The following is a 22,274-nucleotide window of genomic DNA, read 5'->3' as shown; positions in this document are numbered from 1 at the left end:
TACGGGGACTCTGATTGGTGGGGAAGAGGTAGACCAGTGTGTGTTCATCTGCCTGCGTTCATTTGTGGGAATGCTGAACAAAGGTTCTGGTGTGAACTCATTCACATCTCTCTCTCTCTCTCTCTCTCGCTTTCGCTTTCTCTCTCTCTCACTCACTGACGCACATATACACTCGCTCTCTCTCACTCACACACATACAGTATATACACAGTCCGTCTCTCTCACTCACGCACGTCCGCTCTCTCTCTCTGTCTTTCGCTCTCTCTCTCACTTGCTCACATACACATGCTCTCTATCTCTCTCCATCTCTCGATTGCTCCCTGACAGCCTAAATCACGTTGGACACACTGTACTCAATTAAGGGAAAATGCAAAGCATGTTGTGCAGGGGTCAGCGCGTCCAGTGAAGCTGTTATTTGCACATCGCTCTCATCTTTCCGACTGACAAATGGCACGAAAGAACAAAGACAAAGGTCAGAGGGAAAGGCCACCTGGCATTTATTCCGCCATGCGTGAAAGTGGCCCCAGTGACTCCTGTAATAATGCTCTAAATCACCCGGAACCGACACCGCCCGCAGGAAATTGGCAGTACTGCAGGGCGGCACAGTGAGGCCGGGTCCAAGTGCAGGAGAGAGGGGCCCAGGCAAAGAGGAGGGTGGAGAAAGAGAGGTACATTCTGAAAGCAGAACGCAGGGAGTGGGGGGTGTGAGGGGGAGCGAGGGGTGTGCGGGGGGCGGAGAGTGGGAGGTGGAGCGATTGGAAGTGCGGCGCAGGGGGGCGTGGCTCAAGGAGAGAGCTGAGTTGACGGGAGAATTTCAATTTGTTCGAACTGCGGATGCAGGGGTTCAAGGGCGTGGCTTTGTGGAACGGAAGGACCTCTCCCAGCGAGGCAACAGCTGCGGTCTCTTCTCTCATTAAAAACACCACCTCAGCCAAATGATGTAATTCGTTCCCAAGGGACGTAAAAAAGGTGTGATGACATCATTAGGTTTGGCGATGAGAACAGCTAGGAAGCCATCATCGAGTATGAGATCATCACCAAGTGTGCAAGTGTGCAAGCGTGAGGGAGAGACGGGGTCTCTGTGTGCTCAGTGAGAGAGAGCCCGGCTCTTGTTGGGGATTGGTGAACGTAAGTGGAATGTGAGTAACCCTTAACATGAAGTTCATTGATTAGTCAGGGCTGGCTTTGCACAGACACACTGCGGAATGGAGTCACGTGACAAAAGTACCCTCATTAGCATTCAAACCCAGAACAAGGAAGAGAACAAAGAAGTCCTGTGATGGTGTGTGTATGTGTGTGTGTGTGTGTATGTGTGTGTGTGTGTGTGTGTATGTGTGTGTGTGTGTGTGTCCATGTGCAGTACAAGCCAAAAGTATTAGGCCACCTGTAGTTTAAAAAAAAAACTTTAGGTACAGAAGAATTCCGTTAATATATGTGCATTTATTAACTAACAAACCAAAGTATAACCAAAGCATTTTTTTTTCATTTTTTACCTACAATAACACAAAAAGATGACTTTTCAAATAAATAATCTTAGACACGACTCCCCAAAATGGCATCCTTTGGCTTTGATTAGAATTTTTAAAATTATTGGAATTCTATCCAATAATTTAGCAAAGAGGGAGGTGGGGGGAGTGGTAGTTAAATTGACTGAAATTTGTCTACCTTAAGTTTATTTTTAAACCACAAGCAGCCTTATACCACTGGCCTGTAGTGCAAGTAAAATAGGCTCTAAAGCTGCAAGAAATATGGCAAAGAAGAAATAGTTAGGTTAAGATATATGGAGCCAAGTAAACATATTGTCGCAAGAAGATTATTCCCAGCAAAAAATTGCTAAAAGCTTAAGATTTCCTGGTGCAGTGTTCAGTACTCAGAAGGGTTCAGCTGACGGGCAGTAATGTTAACTGAGAAGACCAGGAAGACATCAGTGGCAGAAGACAAGTACCTTGTGGTGTCTAGAAAAAGAAACCATGCAAAATTGCACCACAACTACAGGAAGAACTCTGCAACTAGAGGGAGCCCAGTTTCCCTAACTACAGTGAAACGGCAACTGCAATCTGCTGGTCTAAAAGGATGTGTATGTGCAAAAAACCAGTTCAAATTTATTGAATTCCTCTCTATCTAAATTCTTTTTTTTGTTCAAACCACGGGTGGTCTCGTGCTTTTGTATATGTATGTGAACATGAGGATCCATGCATTTGTGCTGACCAGAGAGGCTGTTGCCTCACACCAGGCCTTTGAGAAGGAGAAGTGAAGGGCGCCTGTGTAAACCTCGTGTCGGGACTTGCAGACAAACCCACGGAGTGACTAAAACTTATCGACTCAGCGCTGCCTTATATGGCGACCTGTGACAACAACACCACAAGCTGTGCTCTGTGTTTGTGTGTTGTCAGTATACCTCAGGAAGACAAGGAACTCTCTCTTCATCTCTCTCTCTCTCTCTCCATCTCTCTTTCTGTGTGTGAGTGTGTGTGTGTGCGCGCGTGCATGTGTGTGCGTTTGCGTGTGTGTGTGCATGTGTGTGTGCACTGCGCACAGAGCACTGTAGAGGTAGAGTTAGGACCAGAGTAATTTTAGGCTGCGGATCAGACAGCATGCTCTCACCTTACCTTTTGGCAATAAGCGCGGTTTGTTGCAACGCTGCATTTGCTCCAGTGCAAGTTCGGCTAATGAATGAATCAGTGAGCTGAAAGCTTGTAAGCGTTCTGAGTCACCCAGAGGAAGACTTTTTATTTATGCATTAGTGTGTATATCAGTCTCTTGGGTTTCCATGGTTATTACAAAGGACCTTCTTAGGAGATCCTATGCAGAAAGATAAATTCCAAGTAAAGATGTGACGTTTATGAGCCGGCAGAAAAACAGCGGGCTCAAAATTGTGGGGCATAAATGTTTTGAAGATGGTCATTTTTTTAGTTGATAAAAAGTGTAACTATTTGGCTTTTGCACAACAATACGGTCGCCCGTATGCATTTTTGGCTATAAAAAGAAATGCTGATGGAGGTGAATGCCAAAACGTACTAGTTCTCACATTTCTAGAAAATAATGACTTATTAGTAATGAAGTAAGTAAGCTAATCTTCTGAATTAAGCTAATCAAAGATGTTTGTGTTTGATTAAGGTTATGGTTTCTTTTCGTCCAGGAATTCTGATTATCTGACCCTCCCCCTATAACTGAAGCCTACGTAGGACTCCTGCTAGCACCATAGTACAGCACAAAATCTTCCCCTATGGGAGATACGGTGACATCACAGCACGAAAGCCTGTCCGAACATGAGCTCGTAACACCCAGCCATATATTATGCATCAGTGACATGTCATCAGTTACCAGTCCAACTCACTGGAGTTTTATTGCACACCATCAGAGATCTGCACTACCTAAAAATACGTTTAAAATTACATATATTTAATTCTAGTGTGATGGAAGATGAGTCAGAAGGCCACCCAAGCAACCAGGGCTTCTAAGTAGTGAAGTCTGATGACGTCACAGAACGATGAGAGTAGAACCACAGATATTATTGTAGACTAACCAGATGGCCGGCTCCTTGATGCCTACCATCTGCCCGTTTCTCTTAACTACAGGAGGTTCTCATTAGCAATGGCGTTTCCCGGTGCTTCTCCAACATATCTGTACTGTACTTGGTCATGCCCCAACATGAATTTTCAGATGTAGCATTCATTTGAAATATTTCAGCAACAACATAAGGCAGATAGAGCATTCGGTGGTAGGAACAGAGAGTTGACCGTCTGCTTGATATAATTTAATCTGTGCAACGACAATGCTAAGCACAGAACTATGGGGCTCCTGCATGATTCAGTGTTATGTTCTACAGCTGTCTGGGACAGTTTGTGCAGTTCATTTAGATTCAAAATATGCTGAGTAAGCTTATTTGAAATGCGCTATGTTTTTTTAATGAAAAAAGATTCAGCAAGTTAGATAGTGTTAGTGAAGTCCAGTAATAGGTGTTTACTGATGTGTTGAAAATCTTGAGCGAAAGGCACACAGAGAAGGAAGTTATCTCTATGTGACGTCACCTCACCCCCTAGAGTGAAACGGGAACAGTCAGGCACACTGCGCGAGCTGATAACACACCCACCTCCCTCACATGGCTAATCTCATGCCCTTAAAAGGTGCTTTTCATCGCCTGCTGTTTCAGTGGAAAGAGCCCTGAAACGCGCACGCTCACTGACATGAGGCGTTTTCTCAAGACGCTATGCTGTTATCTTGCGCCCACCTCTGGCGAGTAAAGGAACTGCAGACTGGGGTCTTTGGCGGGTATGGTTGTTTCGTGGTCAACCATCGTATAATTTCTCAGTTCGCAGACAAACGAGTAGTGTCTGAAGCGGCTTTCACGCCTACTATTGTGTATACAAGTATACTATTTATACGAAATCATACGTAAGTAACCTGTTTCGACAAGGGCCATGGTCTTTCTTGATTGGTCATCACAGAGCCCGGATATCTCGGTAGAGCATCATACTTTTACAGTAATCTGGTGCCAGAGTTCAAGTACACAACGAATACTGTGAATGAGAAGGCTTTTAATTCATGACAAAGGGCACTAGTTCCATGAGTTAAGTCCCCTTAAAAATTCCCAGGTTACGAATTACCCCAACGCGAGATATCTCGATGCATCTCCGAGACTTAAATGAAGGTTAAATAAATAAATGAATGAATGATGACGCGAATAATAACATGTCACGTATCAACAAAACATCTAGCCTAAATTCCCCGTCTCGCTCGCTTTTTCCTCAAAAATAAAAAATGATATGTTTGATCGATTGGAACGTCCATTCTGGAAAGGACAAATACCCTAACTGCGCCATAGCCTAACCAGCAATGTGCTTGGTGATGATAGCTTTATAATTAAATATATGCTGCCCGATTGAATAACGCTGCAAATCCGATGAATTCTATGAGAATCTGTCCCAGATCACTTAGTCGAGTTGTCCAAAAAGATGGTTTTACATATTCGATTTGCAACCATACCTATTTTGAGTGATTCACTTTAAGTTACAGTTTGTATAGGCTATGTCCTCATTCGGACAAATTAGAAATGTAGCCTATCTCAATTAATAAAGTATCACTAAATTGCATTTCCCCCGTATTTCATGAGAATTTCAATCCACAGCGAATTCAACAGAACGGGCGTCGAGGAAATTAAAGGTATTCAGCGATTACTTCATACGAAAGGTTCAATCACAGAACCTATTGCTGCTGGCAACAGTTGGATACTTTAAGTTCGAATCTTTCAAAATAAAAGCCCGTGTTACTCCGGTTGAAAGCCACCAGATGCTGCCATTTCCCGTCTTCGTGACGTGTCTCACCTTCGTGTCATCTTGCCCATCTGAGTTTTATTTGTTATATTGCCTGCAGCTGTCTCCCCTTGTATTTAAGTCCCGTGTTATCCCCCTCTCTTTGTCTTTATCGGTATGTTCACGTTACTTTCAGGCTCTACGTCGAGCGGTTCCTAGGCGCTCTTGTATTTTCGAATTTGTAGTTTTGCTCTCGTTTTGTGTTTCTCAGTAATTTCGGAGTTTTTACTTTCCGCTACCTCTGGAGTCATTCTGTGCGCCTGGGTCCGTTCCATTTGAGTCCCGACACACTATATTTTTGACATGACAAACTTCAAAAAAATTGTAAGTGATTTTAACATGAAATGTGTGAACATGCAATAAAGACAATAAATGACTGTAGACAAACAAACAAAAAACAAAAAAATCAGTAAGTGCTGCAGGTTGTTCAATAAAGGTGATTTCCCATGCATTGGAATTAATGAATTGCATTTTTAAAAATTTAGCATTATTTTCACATTTTGGACATAAGCCTATAGCCTTATGTATTTTTCTGATTTTCCACTGACATATATTTCTTCCAAAAAAGTCTTCAAACACATTGTTGCTCATTTATTTCACCGGGGTTGTTCAATAAAGATGATTTCCTATTGATCCAAATCAATTAATTGCATTTTTACATTTATTGCATTATTTTCAAATTTGGACATAAGCCTATAGCCTTATGTATTTTTCTGATTTTCCACTGACATATATTTTTTCCAAAAAGTCTTCAAACACATTGTTGCTCATTTATTTCACGTGGTTGTTCAATAAAGATATTTCCTCATGCATTGGAATCAATAATTGCATTTTAATTTTGCATTATTTTCACATTTTGGACATAAGCCTATAGCCTTATGTATTTTCTGATTTTCCACTGACATATTTTCTTCCAAAAAGTCTTCAAACACATTGTTGCTCATTTATTTCACCGGGTTGTTCAATAAAGATGATTTCCCATGCATTGGAATTAATGAATTGCATTTTTAAATTTGCATTATTTTCACATTTGGACATAAGCCTATAGCCTTATGTATTTTTCTGATTTTCACTGACATATATTTTCTTCCAAAAAGTCTTCAAACACATTGTGTTCTCATTTATTTCACGTGGTTGTTCAATAAGGTGATTTCCATGCATTGGAATCATTAATTGCATTTTTAATTTATTGCATTATTTTCACATTTTGGACATAAGCCTATAGCCTTATGTATTTTCTGATTTTCCACTGACATTATTTCTTCCAAAAAGTCTTCAAACACATTGTTGCTCATTTATTTCACGGGTTGTTCAATAAAGATGATTTCCATGCATTGGAATTAATGAATTGCATTTTTAAATTTGCATTATTTTCACATTTTGGACATAAGCCTATAGCCTTATGTATTTTTCTGATTTTCCACTGACATATATTTCTTCCAAAAAAGTCTTCAAACACATTGTTGCTCATTTATTTCCCCGGGTTGTTCAATAAAGATGATTTCCATTGATGCAATTCAATAATTGCATTTTTAAGTTTAGCATTATTTTCACATTTTGGACATAAGCCTATAGCCTTATGTATTTTTCTGATTTTCCACTGACATATATTTCTTCCAAAAAAGTCTTCAAACACATTGTTGCTCATTTATTTCACCGGGTTGTTCAATAAAGATGATTTCCATGATCGAATCAATTAATTGCATTTTTAATTTATTGCATTATTTTCACATTTTGGACATAAGCCTATAGCCTTATGTATTTTTCTGATTTTCCACTGACATATATTTCTTCCAAAGTCTTCAAACACATTGTTGCTCATTTATTTCACGGGTTGTTCAATAAAAGATGATTTCCCATGCTTTGGGAATTAATGAATTGCATTTTTAAAATTTAGCATTATTTTCACATTTTGGACATAAGCCTATAGCCTTATGTATTTTTCTGATTTTCCACTGACATATATTTCTTCCAAAAAGTCTTCAAACACATTGTTCTCATTTATTTCACGTGTTGTTCAATAAAGATGATTTCCTATTGAATAATAATTGCATTTTTAAAAATTTGCATTATTTTCACATTTGGACATAAGCCTATAGCCTTATGTTTTTCTGATTTTCCACTGACATATATTTCTTCCAAAAAGTCTTCAAACACATTGTTGCTCATTTATTTCACGTGGTTGTTCAATAAAGTGATTTCCATGCATTGGAATTAATAATTGCATTTTCAAGTTTAGCATTATTTTCACATTTGGACATAAGCCTATAGCCTTATGTATTTTTCTGATTTTCCACTGACATTATTTCTTCCAAAAAGTCTTCAAACACATTGTTGCTCATTTATTCACGGGTTGTTCAATAAAGATGATTTCCATTGATCAAATCAATTAATTGCATTTTTACATTTATTGCATTATTTTCACATTTTGGACATAAGCCTATAGCCTTATGTATTTTTCTGATTTTCCACTGACATATATTTCTTCCAAAAAAGTCTTCAAACACATTGTTGCTCATTTATTTCACTGTGGTTGTTCAATAAAGGTGATTTCTCATGCGTTGGAATCAATTAATTGCATTTTTTAATTTATTGCATTATTTTCACATTTTGGACATAAGCCTATAGCCTTATGTATTTTTCTGATTTTCCACTGACATATTTCTTCCAAAAAAGTCTTCAAACACATTGTTGCTCATTTATTTCACCGGGGTTGTTCAATAAAGATGATTTCCCATGCATTGGAATTAATGAATTGCATTTTTAAAAATTTAGCATTATTTTCACATTTTGGACATAAGCCTATAGCCTTATGTATTTTTCTGATTTTCCACTGACATATATTTCTTCCAAAAAAGTCTTCAAACACATTGTTACTCATTTATTTCACCAGGGTTGTTCAATAAAGATGATTTCCTATTGATCCAAATCAATTAATTGCATTTTTACATTTATTGCATTATTTTCACATTTTGGACATAAGCCTATAGCCTTATGTATTTTTCTGATTTTCCACTGACACTGATTTTTCTCCAGAAAAGTCTTCAAACACATTGTTGCTCATTTATTTCACTGTGGTTGTTCAATAAAGGTGATTTCCCATGCATTGGAATTAATGAATTGCATTTTTAAAGATTTAGCATTATTTTCACATTTTGGACATAAGCCTATAGCCTTATGTATTTTTCTAATTTTCCACTGACACAGATTTTTATCCAGAAAAGTCTTCAAACACATTGTTGCTCATTTATTTAATTGTGGTTGCTCAATAAAGGTGATTTCCCATGCATTGGAATTAATGAATTGCATTTTTAAAAATTTAGCATTATTTTCACATTTTGGACATAAGCCTATAGCCTTATGTATTTTTCTGATTTTCCACTGACATATATTTCTTCCAAAAAAGTCTTCAAACACATTGTTGCTCATTTATTTCACTGTGGTTGTTCAATAAAGGTGATTTCTCATGCGTTGGAATCAATTAATTGCATTTTTTAATTTATTGCATTATTTTCACATTTTGGACATAAGCCTATAGCCTTATGTATTTTTCTGATTTTCCACTGACATATTTCTTCCAAAAAAGTCTTCAAACACATTGTTGCTCATTTATTTCACCGGGGATGTTCAATAAAGATCATATCCCATGCATTGGAATTAACGAATTGCATTTTTAAAAATTTAGCATTATTTTCACATTTTGGACATAAGCCTATAGCCTTATGTATTTTTCTAATTTTCCACTGACACAGATTTTTATCCAGAAAAGTCTTCAAACACATTGTTGCTCATTTATTTAATTGTGGTTGCTCAATAAAGGTGATTTCCCATGCATTGGAATTAATGAATTGCATTTTTAAAAATTTAGCATTATTTTCACATTTTGGACATAAGCCTATAGCCTTATGTATTTTTCTGATTTTCCACTGACATATATTTCTTCCAAAAAAGTCTTCAAACACATTGTTGCTCATTTATTTCACCGTGGTTGTTCAATAAAGATGATTTTCCATTGATCCAAATCAATTAATTGCATTTTTTAATTTATTGCATTATTTTCACATTTTGGACATAAGCCTATAGCCTTATGTATTTTTCTGATTTTCCACTGACATATATTTCTTCCAAAAAAGTCTTCAAACACATTGTTGCTCATTTATTTCACTGTGGTTGTTCAATAAAGGTGATTTCTCATGCGTTGGAATCAATTAATTGCATTTTTTAATTTATTGCATTATTTTCACATTTTGGACATAAGCCTATAGCCTTATGTATTTTTCTGATTTTCCACTGACATATTTCTTCCAAAAAAGTCTTCAAACACATTGTTGCTCATTTATTTCACGGGTTGTTCAATAAAGATGATTTCCCATGCATTGGAATTAATGAATTGCATTTTAAAAATTTAGCATTATTTTCACATTTTGGACATAAGCCTATAGCCTTATGTATTTTTCTGATTTTCCACTGACATATATTTCTTCCAAAAAAGTCTTCAAACACATTGTTACTCATTTATTTCACCAGGGTTGTTCAATAAAGATGATTTCCTATTGATCCAAATCAATTAATTGCATTTTTACATTTATTGCATTATTTTCACATTTTGGACATAAGCCTATAGCCTTATGTATTTTTCTGATTTTCCACTGACATATATTTCTTCCAAAAAAGTCTTCAAACACATTGTTACTCATTTATTTCACCGGGGTTGTTCAATAAAGATGATTTCCTATTGATCCAAATCAATTAATTGCATTTTTACATTTTTTGCATTATTTTCACATTTTGGACATAAGCCTATAGCCTTATGTATTTTTCTGATTTTCCACGGACATATATTTCTTCCAAAAAAGTCTTCAAACATATTGTTACTCATTTATTTCACCGGGGTTGTTCAATAAAGATGATTTCCTATTGATCCAAATCAATTAATTGCATTTTTACATTTTTTGCATTATTTTCACATTTTGGACATAAGCCTATAGCTTATGTATTTTCTGATTTTCCACGGACATATATTCTTCCAAAAAAGTCTTCAAACATATTGTTACTCATTTATTTCACCGGGGTTGTTCAATAAAGATGATTTCCTATTGATCCAAATCAATTAATTGCATTTTTACATTTGTTGCATTATTTTCACATTTTGGACATAAGTCTATAGCCTTATGTATTTTTCTGATTTTCCACTGACATATATTTCTTCCAAAAAAGTCTTCAAACACATTGTTGCTCATTTATTTCACCGGGGTTGTTCAATAAAGATGATTTCCTATTGATCCAAATCAATTAATTGCATTTTTACTTTTTTTGCATTATTTTCACATTTTGGACATAAGCCTATAGCCTTATGTATTTTTCTAATTTTCCACTGACACAGATTTTTATCCAGAAAAGTCTTCAAACACATTGTTGCTCATTTATTTCATTGTGGTTGCTCAATAAAGGTGATTTCCCATGCATTGGAATTAATGAATTGCATTTTTAAAAATTTAGCATTATTTTCACATTTTGGACATAAGCCTATAGCCTTATGTATTTTTCAAAATTTCCACTGACATATATTTCTTCCAAAAAAGTCTTCAAACACATTGTTGCTCATTTATTTCACCGTGGTTGTTCAATAAAGATGATTTTCCATTGATCCAAATCAATTAATTGCATTTTTTAATTTGTTGCATTATTTTCACATTTTGGACAGAAGCCTATAGCCTTATGTATTTTTCTGATTTTCCACTGACATATATTTCTTCCAAAAAAGTCTTCAAACACATTGTTGCTCATTTATTTCACCGGGGTTGTTCAATAAAGATGATTTCCCATGCATTGGAATTAATGAATTGCATTTTTAAAAATTTAGCATTATTTTCACATTTTGGACATAAGCCTATAGCCTTATGTATTTTTCTGATTTTCCACTGACATATATTTCTTCCAAAAAAGTCTTCAAACACATTGTTACTCATTTATTTCACCGGGGTTGTTCAATAAAGATGATTTCCTATTGATCCAAATCAATGAATTGCATTTTTACATTTGTTGCATTATTTTCACATTTTGGACATAAGCCCATAGCCTTATGTATTTTTCTGATTTTCCACTGACACTGATTTTTCTCCAGAAAAGTCTTCAAACACATTGTTGCTCATTTATTTCACTGTGGTTGTTCAATAAAGGTGATTTCCCATGCATTGGAATTAATGAATTGCATTTTTAAAGATTTAGCATTATTTTCACATTTTGGACATAGCTATAGCCTTATGTATTTTTCTGATTTTCCACTGACATATATTTCTTCCAAAAAGTCTTCAAACACATTGTTACTCATTTATTTCACGGGTTGTTCAATAAGATGATTTCCTATTGATCCAATCAATTAATTGCATTTTTACATTTTTGCATTATTTTCACATTTTGGACTAAGCCTATAGCCTTATGTATTTTTCTGATTTTCCACTGACATGATTTTTTTCCAAAAAGTCTTCAACACATTGTTGCTCATTTATTTCACTTTTTTTTTTTTTTTTTTTTTTTTTTTTTTTTTTTTTTTTTTTTTTTTTTTTTTTTTTTTTTTTTTTTTTTTTTTTTTTTTTTTTTTTTTTTTTTTTTCTGATTTTCACTGACTATATTTCTTCCAAAAAGTCTTCAAACACATTGTTGCTCATTTTTTTTGTTTTCCGATGATTAATAATTATTTAAAATTTAGCATATTTTCATTGAATAAGCCTATAGTTATGTATTTCTGATTTTCCAAATTTTCTTCAAATTTCAACATTGTTTCATTATTTCACGGTTGTTAATAATGATTTCCTATTGATCAAACATTAATTCATTTACATTTCTATTAATTTGGATTCATACTATATTTCTATTCCTGACATATTTCTTCAAAAAGTCTTCAAACACATTGTTCTCATTTATTTCACCGGTTGTTCAATAAAGTGATTTCCATTGATCAAATCATTATGATTTTTATTTTTGCATTATTTTACATTTGCAAAGCTATACCTTTGTATTTTCTATTTTCCATGACAAATTTTTCCAAAGTCTTCAAACACATTTTCTATTTATTTCACGGTTGTCAATAAAGTGATTTCCATCATTGAATTAATAATCATTTTTAAAATTTGCATTATTTTCACATTTTGACAAGCTATAGCTTATGTATTTTTCTATTTCCACTGACATATATTTCTTCAAAAGTTTCAAACACATTGTTGCTCATTATTAGTTTTCAATAAAGATGATTTCTCATTGAATAATAATTGCATTTTATTTATTGATTTTTTCAATTTTGACATAAGCTTAGCTTATTATTTTCTGATTTTCACTACATATTTTTTAAAAATGTCTTCAAAACATTTTCTCATTTATTTACGGTTGTTATAAAGTGATTTCTATTCATTGAATAATAATTATTTTTAAATTTGCATTATTTTCAATTTTGAATAAGCTTAGCCTTATGTATTTTTCTGATTTTCCACGACATGATTTTCTCAAAATTTAAACAATTGTTCTCATTTATTTCACTTGGTTTTCAATAAAGGTATTTCATCTGAATTAATAATTATTTTTTAAATTTAGCATTTTTTCACATTTGACATAGCTTTTGCCTATGTATTTTTGATTTTCCACTGAATATATTTTTCAAAGTTTCAAACACATTGTTCTCATTTTTTCACGGTTTTCAATAAAGATGATTTCCTATTGATCCAAAATTAATTCATTTTTACATTTATTAGCATTATTTTCACATTTTGACATAAGCCTATAGCCTTATGTATTTTCTATTTTCACTGACACTATTTTCTCAAAAAGTCTTCAAACAATTGTTGCTCATTTATTTACGGGTTGTTCAATAAGATGATTTCTATTGATCCAAATCAATTAATTGCATTTTTACATTTTGCATTATTTTCACATTTTGGACATAAGCCTATAGCCTTATGTATTTTCTGATTTTCCATGACACATTTTCTCAAAATTTCAAACACATTGTTCTCATTTATTTCACTGTTGTTCAATAATGATTTCATGATTATATTAATTGATTTTAAATATTTGATTATTTTCATTTTGGACATAACTATGCTTAGTATTTTCTATTTTCGCATTATTTCTTCCAAAAAGTTTCAAAATATTGTTACTCATTTATTTCATTTTCAATAAAGATATTTCCTATTGATCCAAATCAATTAATTGCTTTACTTTGTTCATTATTTTCACTTTGACTAAGTCTATGCTTATATTTTTCTGATTTTCCACTGATATATTTTTCCAAAAAGTCTTCAAACATTGTGTCATTTATTTCACTGTTGTAATAAAGTGATTTCATGCATTGAATAATGAATTGCATTTTTAATTTAGCATTATTTTCACATTTTGACAAACTAACCTTATGTATTTTTTATTTTCCATGACATAATTTTCCAAGTCTTCAAAACATTTTTCATTTTTTCATTTTGTCATAAAGTGATTTCCTGCATTGAATTATGAATTGCATTTAAAATTTAGCATTATTTTCACATTGCATAGTATTAGCTTGTTTCTATTTTCCACTGACATGATTTTTTCAAAATCTTCAAACACATTGTTGCTCATTTATTTCATTGTGGTTGTTCAATAAAGGTGATTTCCCATGCATTGGAATTAATGAATTGCATTTTTAAAAATTTAGCATTATTTTCACATTTTGGACATAAGCCTATAGCCTTATGTATTTTTCTGATTTTCCACTGACATATATTTCTTCCAAAAAAGTCTTCAAACATATTGTTGCTCATTTATTTCACCGGGGTTGTTCAATAAAGATGATTTCCTATTGATCCAAATCAATTAATTGCATTTTTACTTTTTTTGCATTATTTTCACATTTTGGACATAAGCCTATACTGCCGTCCAAAGGCTAACCGCAGTAACTACATTTTGGTCGAAATTGAGTTATAACTAAAAATGAACTTCTTGATATCTGTTTTATCTTGTGACAAAGTTTTAGAGAAAAAACGGTATAAAAATTGCAGTAACTACAAAACCCGACTCAAAACCATGGCAGACCGCAGTAAGTGAAGTTACTGCGGTCTGCTTTGGGATTCTACCGGCCGATTTTACGATCTACCCATCTAAGTTACCTCACGCGACTGCTTTGGGATTCTACCACCAGCCGATTTCACCCATCTAACCTCACACAACAAAGCTGTTTAAGATGGCACTATCCAGGGAAAGAGGATAGTGGAACTGGTGTTGAAAAGAAAATACCCAGGTACGCTAAGTAACGATGACATTAAGCGTTGAGAAACTAGCAATCACATTATAAAACACCTGTCAGCCTCGCTATATATGCTGACTGACAGGCGATGTTTAGTTAGCTAGCGTTATCTTACCTGCTCCCTGTAGCTGTAACATTATCATCTGTAACTTCACATCATCGCCGATGCCATGTCATGCACTTAAAGATTGTTTACAATCTAGCCTACGCATTGTAGGAATACGAGTGCGGAGAAAGAAGCGCATGTATCCGCAAATAATATAGATTAAAAATGTGCACAATTTCGTACTGCAAATGAAAATAAATGTAGGCTATAAGGCCTAGGCTACTCGCTAAAACTGCCTATTTGGGGAGAGCTGGCTATATATGATAGTATTGAGTAGCCTATTTTGTGGATTAATTGTATTGATACTCAAGGAAAATCAGGGAAGTTTCTGCCACTGCTTAGTGATTAAAACGGATTTTTCTAAATCGCATTTATCATTTAATCTCCCTAACACAATGCGAAGAAGCTGTCTGTCACTTTCCAAATGATTAGTCAGATCGTTTGCATGCTTGTTAATCACTGAAAATTAATTAAAACAGTTTGAGATCAATTAGTTTAAAGGAAAGTTTTGCGGTCCACCAAAACACGCCGCTGTTTAAAACATGTAATATAATGAACACATTGTACTGTGATTCAGTGTAGCCTTGTATTTATTCATTGTGTTAAATAGTAAAGACAAGGATAATGAAAATTATTAATGTGATTGTCATCAAGGCAACAACAGTGGTGGTGATGACAACGATGATGAAATTGAAGATGATGATGCAAAGTTTAATTGATAGGAAAATAATTATCTAGATAGGTGAATAAGTAAAAAAGTGAAATGAAATGATATTAAGACTAACATTACATTACATTACAGGCATTTAGCAGACGCTCTTATCCAGAGCGACTTACACAACTTTTTTTACATAGCACTTTACATTGTATCCATTTATACAGCTGGATATATACTGAAGCAATGCAGGTTAAGTACCTTGCTTAAGGGTACAACGGCAGTGTCCTTACCCGGGAATCGAACCTACGACCTTTCGGTTACAAGCGCAGTGCCTTACCCACTGTGCCACACTCCGTCCTCCACGTCTAAACGTCTAAAATTCTCAATTTGTCCAGACTTAATTAAACATGCACAAATCCATAAGTAGAGTTGTTAAATAGCCTACTGTTAAATACAATTATAACAAAATCAGTGTCAAAATAGTTTTTGTTCACTGACAACACAATATAAAAGCTGAGAACATTGTAGTTACTGCACTTTGCTTTTGCATTGCTCTTAGAACCATTTAAGGCAATGCAAAGGCAAAGTGCAGTAACTACATTTTTGGGGTTAAAGGTCAAATCAGCCATCATGGTTTTTGGGCATAAAATTTACCTCATGAATACATGTACAATTAGTGCAATATCACTGATATACCTATAACACATTTGGCTGGCCAGTTAAAATACTTTAAAGCCATTTTTCTCAGTTTTACCCTTTGCGTAGTTACTGCAGTTAGGCTTTGTAGGGCAGTATAGCCTATATCAAGTCCGCTGTAAGAGAATATATTATATTTTCTCAGCATGCTACAAATTTAAATGCCGTTCAATGGAATACATTTTCAGCGCACACTTCAATTCGATCGATGTTTAATAGCAATAATGCCGGAGTTTCCAGATATGTAGAGGCTAGCCCTCATAGATCTATATGCAAACGTAGTCATAGAAAATCATTGTAAACGCAAATGTCCCAAATGGCAGGCAAAACTGATTGTTTAACATTCATTTTTTTTACTTGACGGGAAATAATTAGCATACAAATAAGGCCTTTATTTTTAATGCCAGGAACGGCTCTCAAGCAAGGAAAAAAAGTGTGAAGAACCATTTTGAGACCCTCATTGTTAGTTCGCTGGAGCCCCTACAATGCGTTTACGTCAACCAACTGGATGTAGGTTACTGCTAATGTATCCTCAGCACTGAGCGAGAATTAGTTTAATATGTTTTTAAGTATATATTATATTAACGGAATGCACTCAATCAAGATTAAAGGAAGTAAAATTTGTGTGAATCAGCTTTCGGTGAAAAACGTAAAAGGAGCGACGTTCCGATTTGAACCAATCAACTCCTCACATAGCACTTACGTCCGATTCTATTGGAGTATGAGTTCGATGTGACGCGCCCCGTTGAATGTTTTTCATTTCTATTGGTGTATGCTCATCAGTCACTCAGATTTCAGGAAGTGTGTGTGTGTTTACGTCGAGTCCTCGGAATGTGAACAGTTCAATGACAATGTTAAGGTTCGTTTTGCCACCCGCTTGCCTAGTGCATGCTCTGTCATATGGGAAGCATATACGATAATTGAAAAATAAAGTAGACATGATGTTTTAGCAATTAGAAAAGGACCTATATTCACGGGCGAGCTTTTCTCACTATCATTCAGTAGACACTGATCACTGTGAGTGACACATTGACTTTTAAGACACGTAATCTCTGATCACACCTAGTTGCTTCCAATTGGAACAGTACGCTAAACCGTTTTTTCAGGATATTAGCCAAGCTCTGAGCGCCAGGTACTCAAATAGCACTGGATCTGGAGCGGCGCGCGAAGTGAGAAAATAACACACTTATCGTATCAGTAGAGCAACAAAGACTGACTGAAATGTGTGGTCCGTCTTTATGAACGAACTCGCCGAGCGTAGCTGTAACAAGAAGAATTGCATAGCTAACTGCAACCACAGACAGTCCTGGGTTGTGTAGTTACACCGTTGTTGTGCAGCTCTCTGAGTGTGTAGGGCAATGGGGAATACGGAAAGCGCTGTGGTGCAGAAGCGGATGGTCCGGTTTCGGCCGGAGGAAAGGCCGGTCGTGGAGCGGGTATTCGACCAACTACTAGAAGCCGGTTCTGGAAATGCGCCGGGGTCTTCCGGGAAAGTCCTTACGCTGGATGCACTGAAGGTGAAGCTCACTGCAACCGAGGATAAGGATTTGAGTCTTGAGTTGTGTGGAAGTAACTTACACTTTTGGGCAACATAGTGAACAAGCCTTTTTGTCTTTGATTATAGCTACCCCTCAGTGGTCACTCAGTAACCCACCCACTGACTTTAATACTAATATGATCAGCTTATTTAATTGTCCTACATTCGCTTTCAGGCATTTAGTCAGAGCTCATCCAGAGGGGGTTATTCAGCTTACATTTTTACAAAGTAACCACTTATGCAGCTGGATATTTTTGCTGAAGCCATTCCAGTTAAATAAAAAAACGGACTTAATGTAAAATGTCCTCTCTGTTGCACCTGTCAGATCATGTTGCCTGTATCCTGGTTGCCAGGTGTGCGTGGCGGGCGTGGCCCCAGAGTCCATGACGGTGCGGCTGTTTCAGGCCATGCGAAGCGTTGACCCGGGAGGGACAGCGCCCCCTGGTGGTGGCGTGAGTCGGGAGCAGCTGCTGGTGTTTCTGGCGGACGTGCTCCGTGGCACCGCGGAGGAGCGTGCACCCCTCGTCATGGCGATGGCACGTAGGGAGGGAGAGGCCACTGTCACGGCCGACCAGGTCCGAGAGGTAGGTGGGGAACAGTGACGGTTCGACGAATTGTTGACGCGAATCTGTCCGTCACAGCTGTGCTGTCAAGGACTGGCGTGTTGATGTTGCGGCTCTGCCTGGTGCTTCCCGGGAATTTGTGTGACATCATAGTGATAGTATTCTTGAGTGTGTGATTGGTTGGTTGGCTACCAACAGCAGAAGTGGGTGTGTTTATGCAGACTGCTGTGGGTAGCAGCAGTGGGCTGGTGTAAGTAGATTGACTGTTAAAAGCATAAGTGGACATGACTGTTATCTTTGCAGTTTGTGGAGGACCTAGTCTCAGCTGTTGTGCAGATCCTGACCAGCAGGGGGCGCCGGGAGGGCTGGAGGCCGGACCGCATGGGGGACGGCGCACGAGGGGTTAAACTGCTGGCTGAGCAGATGAGCTCCGAACTGAAGCTCACAGGTACGGCTACTGGGTCACCCAGGGATAGGCGAGGAAGTGTGGGGGGGTTAGGCACAGAGTTAAGAGTGTGTGTGGGGGTGATAGGGGTTGGATGCTGGTGAGAGTGGTGGGGGTTAGATACAGAGTTAAGAGTGTCCGGGGGGTTGGATGCTGGTGAGAGTGGTGGGGGGGGGTTAGGCACAGAGTTAAGAGTGTGTGTGGGGGGATAGGGGTTGGATGCTGGTGAGAGTGGTGGGGGTTAGATACAGAGTTAAGAGTGTCCGGGGGGGTTGGATGCTGGTGAGAGTGGTGGGGGGGGGGTTAGGCACAGAGTTAAGAGTGTGTGGGGGGGGGGGGATAGGGGTTGGATGCTGGTGAGAGTGGTGGGGGTTAGATACAGAGTTAAGAGTGTCCGGGGGGGGTTGGATGCTGGTGAGGGCAGTGGCAGACAGGTACAGACATAGGAGTATTCAGGGTTAGGTACCTGTAAGATTGTGGGGGTGGGATACCTGTGAGAGTGAGGTGGGTCTGAGGTAATCACCCTCACGCATCCTCACCCCTGTCCCCGGCAGATGAGCGCTCCTGCGACGTGCCCTGCCTGGAGGACTGGCTGTTTCGCGTGTCGGGCGTGGCTCTGTACCTGGAGCTGGCGACCAGCGAGGGCCTGGGGGTGCGGCTCCCCTCCCGGCCGCCCCTCCCCCTCCTGCCCTCGTGCGGCCCCGCCCCCTGGGACGAGCTGCGGTCCCTGCTGGACCTGCCCCTGCTGCTGTTCCTCTACCCCCAGCTGCCGGCCCAGAGCGGCGCCCCCTGGAGGCTGCTGTTCTCCACGCGGCTGCACGGGGAGAGCTTCACGCGGCTGGTGGGCTGCTGCGCCCGCCGTGGCCCCACCCTGCTGCTGCTGCGCGACTCCGACGGGCACCAGTTCGGCGGCTTCGCCTCGCAAAGCTGGGACACCAAGCCGCAGTTCCAGGGTGAGGGGCGGGGCGGGGCGGGGCGTGGGGGTGGGCTGGGAGGGGTGGGAGGGGGGCAGCAACTGTGTCTATCTGTGCAGGTGTGTCACTGTTTGTGTGTGTGTGTCTCTGCACAGGGGACTCTAGGTGCTTCCTGTTCTCAGTGTTTCCCACACTGCGGGTGTACACCTGCACTGGATACAACCAGCACTACATGTACCTGAACCAGGGACAGCAGACCATGCCCAACGGCTTGGTGAGCTTCTCTACCCTCATTCTACATCCACCTGAGCCAGGATCAGGCACTCTACATTCACCAGAGCCAGAATCAGCCACTCTATATCCACCAGAGCCAGGATCAGCCACTCTATATCCACCAGAGCCAGGATCAGCCACTCTATATCCACCTAAGCCAGGATCAGGCACTCTACATCCACCAGAGCCAGGTTCAGCCACTCTGTATCCACCAGAGCCAGGATCAGCCACTCTATATCCACCAGAGCCTGGATCAGCCACTCTATATCCACCAGAGCCAGGATCAGCCACTCTATATCCACCAGAGCCAGGATCAGCCACTCTATATCCACCAGAGCCAGGATCAACCACTCTATATCCACCAGAACCAAGATCAGCCACTCTTTATCCACCAGAGCCAGGATCAGCCACTCTATATCCACCAGAACCAAGATCAGCCACTCTGTATCCATCAGAACCAAGATTAGCCACTCTATATCCACCAGAGCCAGGATCAGCCACTCTATATCCACCAGAGCCAGGATCAGCCACTCTATATCCACCAGAGCCAGGATCAGCCACTCTATATCCACCTGAGCCAGGATCAGCCACTCTATATTCACCAGAGCCAGGATCAGTCACTCTATATCCACCAGAGCCAGGATCAGCCACTCTATATCCACCTGATTTAAGCTAAGTTACTCTACAACCACCTGATCTAGGATCATATAAAATCAAATTGTATTTATTAGTATATTGCATCAAACAAACCATTGAGTCAATAAGCTTGCTTGTGGACCCTGGGCCTATAGAACCCCCCATAAGCAAGCTTAGGGTGTCTGTGGCAAGGAAAACCTAAAATGGTGGAACGCACAGGAGGAAACCATGGGATGAAACCGGCTCAGTACGGGGAGCCCTTCCTCCTCAGTAGGGGGAGCCCTTCCTCCTCTGGCCGGCTCAGGGTGCAAGTTCATGGCGACCCGCTCGGCCGATCAGCCGCTCGGGGCGGTTGGTGACTGCTTCCCTCCTGTCTGTCTCAGGGCATGGGCGGGCAGCACCACTACTTTGGCCTGTGGCTGGACAGCGATTTCGGGAAGGGCCACAGCCGGGCGCGTCCGCGCTGCACCACGTACGGCAGCCCTCAGCTCTCGGCCCAGGAGAACTTCACCGTGGAAACCCTGGAGGTTTGGGCCGTGGGAGACCCCCCAGAGGAGCAACAGGTCAGAGTTAAATCTCCCCTCTCTCTGTTCCAAGTTTTATCCCTGCTCTCAAATTCAAATTAACTTTATTGTTATGGCCACACATAAGTACAGCCTTACACATACACTTGGTCTTCCTCTGTGTCAGTCTTCTGTAAGCCCAGACAAGCTGGCTTGTGTATGGCTCTACTTATTCTTCGTGCTGGTTTTGACAGTTGACTGCTTAATGGCAGAATTGAAATTCTGCTGTATTTCCGATGTGAGGTTTGTGTACGGAAACAACTTCATCGTTTTGAAATGGAGCCAACGGTGAGACAGCCAGGTTGTAGTTTCTGAGTTGTGCTGCATCTTTTGCTGGCTTGATGATTTCAGAGTGACGAGTGCGATGGTATTTGTCACGCTTCATGACAGTGATGAGCTGTTGGATTGCAGGCCTATTGGGAGCAGAGTGGTGATGAGGGTGATGATTTTTGGCACATTTTGATGACCGTGCTGTGCTGTTGTGCTACAGGCCCAATGGGAGCAGAGTGGTAATGAGTTTGATGATATTTGGCACATTTTGATGACCGTGCTGTGCTGTTGTGCTACAGGCCCAATGGGAGCAGAGTGGTAATGAGTTTGATGATATTTGGCACATTTTGATGACTCGGTGCTGTGGCACAGGCCCAGGGGAAGCGGAGTGTCTTGGACGCCGATCCTGAGACTCAGGCTATAATGGAGATGACAGGAAAGACCCTCCACAGCCAGGGCCTCCGAGAGCCAGAAGAGGAGGAGCTCTGAGATAAGGGGAGGGGCTCTGAGATAAGGGGAGGGGCCTCTGAACGAATGGGTGGGGCTCAGATAAGGGGAGGGGCCTCTGAAAGAATGGGTGGGGCTCAGATAAGGGGAGGGGCTCTGAGAGAATGGGTGGGGCTATAGGTAGGGAAGTGCTTACGGCCCCACTCAAACATTCAAAATGTTTCTGAAGGTTTGCTGTGTTGGTAGTCAACAGTGCTGACTGTTACAAACATATGAAGTTCTTTTATGAGATAAGCACATATTTCTCAGTATTTTCAGGTAATTATGCATTTAATTCATACTCTTCTGACAGCGGTGTAGCAGAGTGGTTTGGTTCCTGTTGTGTGGATCTGGTTTCTCGTTGAGAGTGTAATTATATTGTACCAGTAAAAGAGTTGAATCTGGGATACTGTGTGGGTTAAACTGAACTCTGTGTTGCCTCACCGGCCCTGGGACAGGCCTGACAACACAAGTGCTGAACACTGTGTGAGGAGGTGAGGGTCAAAGACAAAGGATGAACTAAAAAGATACTGGGGAAGAGTGTCTA

At 39.1% G+C, this 22,274-nt stretch overlaps 1 protein-coding gene across 2 annotated transcripts; it reads left to right on the top strand.

Moving 5' to 3' along the window:
- The first annotated feature begins 5,416 nt into the window (after window positions 1-5,416).
- Window positions 5,417-22,132, top strand: meak7 (MTOR associated protein, eak-7 homolog). Of its 2 annotated transcripts, none has more exons than XM_064314005.1 (8): window positions 5,417-5,636; window positions 17,379-17,557; window positions 17,931-18,161; window positions 18,444-18,588; window positions 19,140-19,538; window positions 19,655-19,773; window positions 20,792-20,971; window positions 21,614-22,132. In XM_064314005.1, the coding sequence occupies exons 2-8, from the start codon at window positions 17,399-17,401 to the stop codon at window positions 21,728-21,730; spliced, it is 1,350 nt and encodes a 449-aa protein (XP_064170075.1). In that variant the 5' UTR covers window positions 5,417-5,636; window positions 17,379-17,398; the 3' UTR covers window positions 21,731-22,132. The 2 variants fall into 2 exon arrangements, with proteins under 2 accessions (XP_064170075.1, XP_064170074.1); XM_064314004.1 differs by lacking the exon at window positions 5,417-5,636 and adding an exon at window positions 16,175-16,899.
- The last annotated feature ends 142 nt before the right edge of the window (window positions 22,133-22,274 follow it).

This window comes from Anguilla rostrata, chromosome 16 (genome assembly GCF_018555375.3).
Source record: "Anguilla rostrata isolate EN2019 chromosome 16, ASM1855537v3, whole genome shotgun sequence".
Lineage (NCBI taxonomy): Eukaryota > Metazoa > Chordata > Actinopteri > Anguilliformes > Anguillidae > Anguilla > Anguilla rostrata.
Note: the sequence above shows the minus strand (reverse complement) of the source record. Positions and strands in the feature narration are given on the sequence as shown.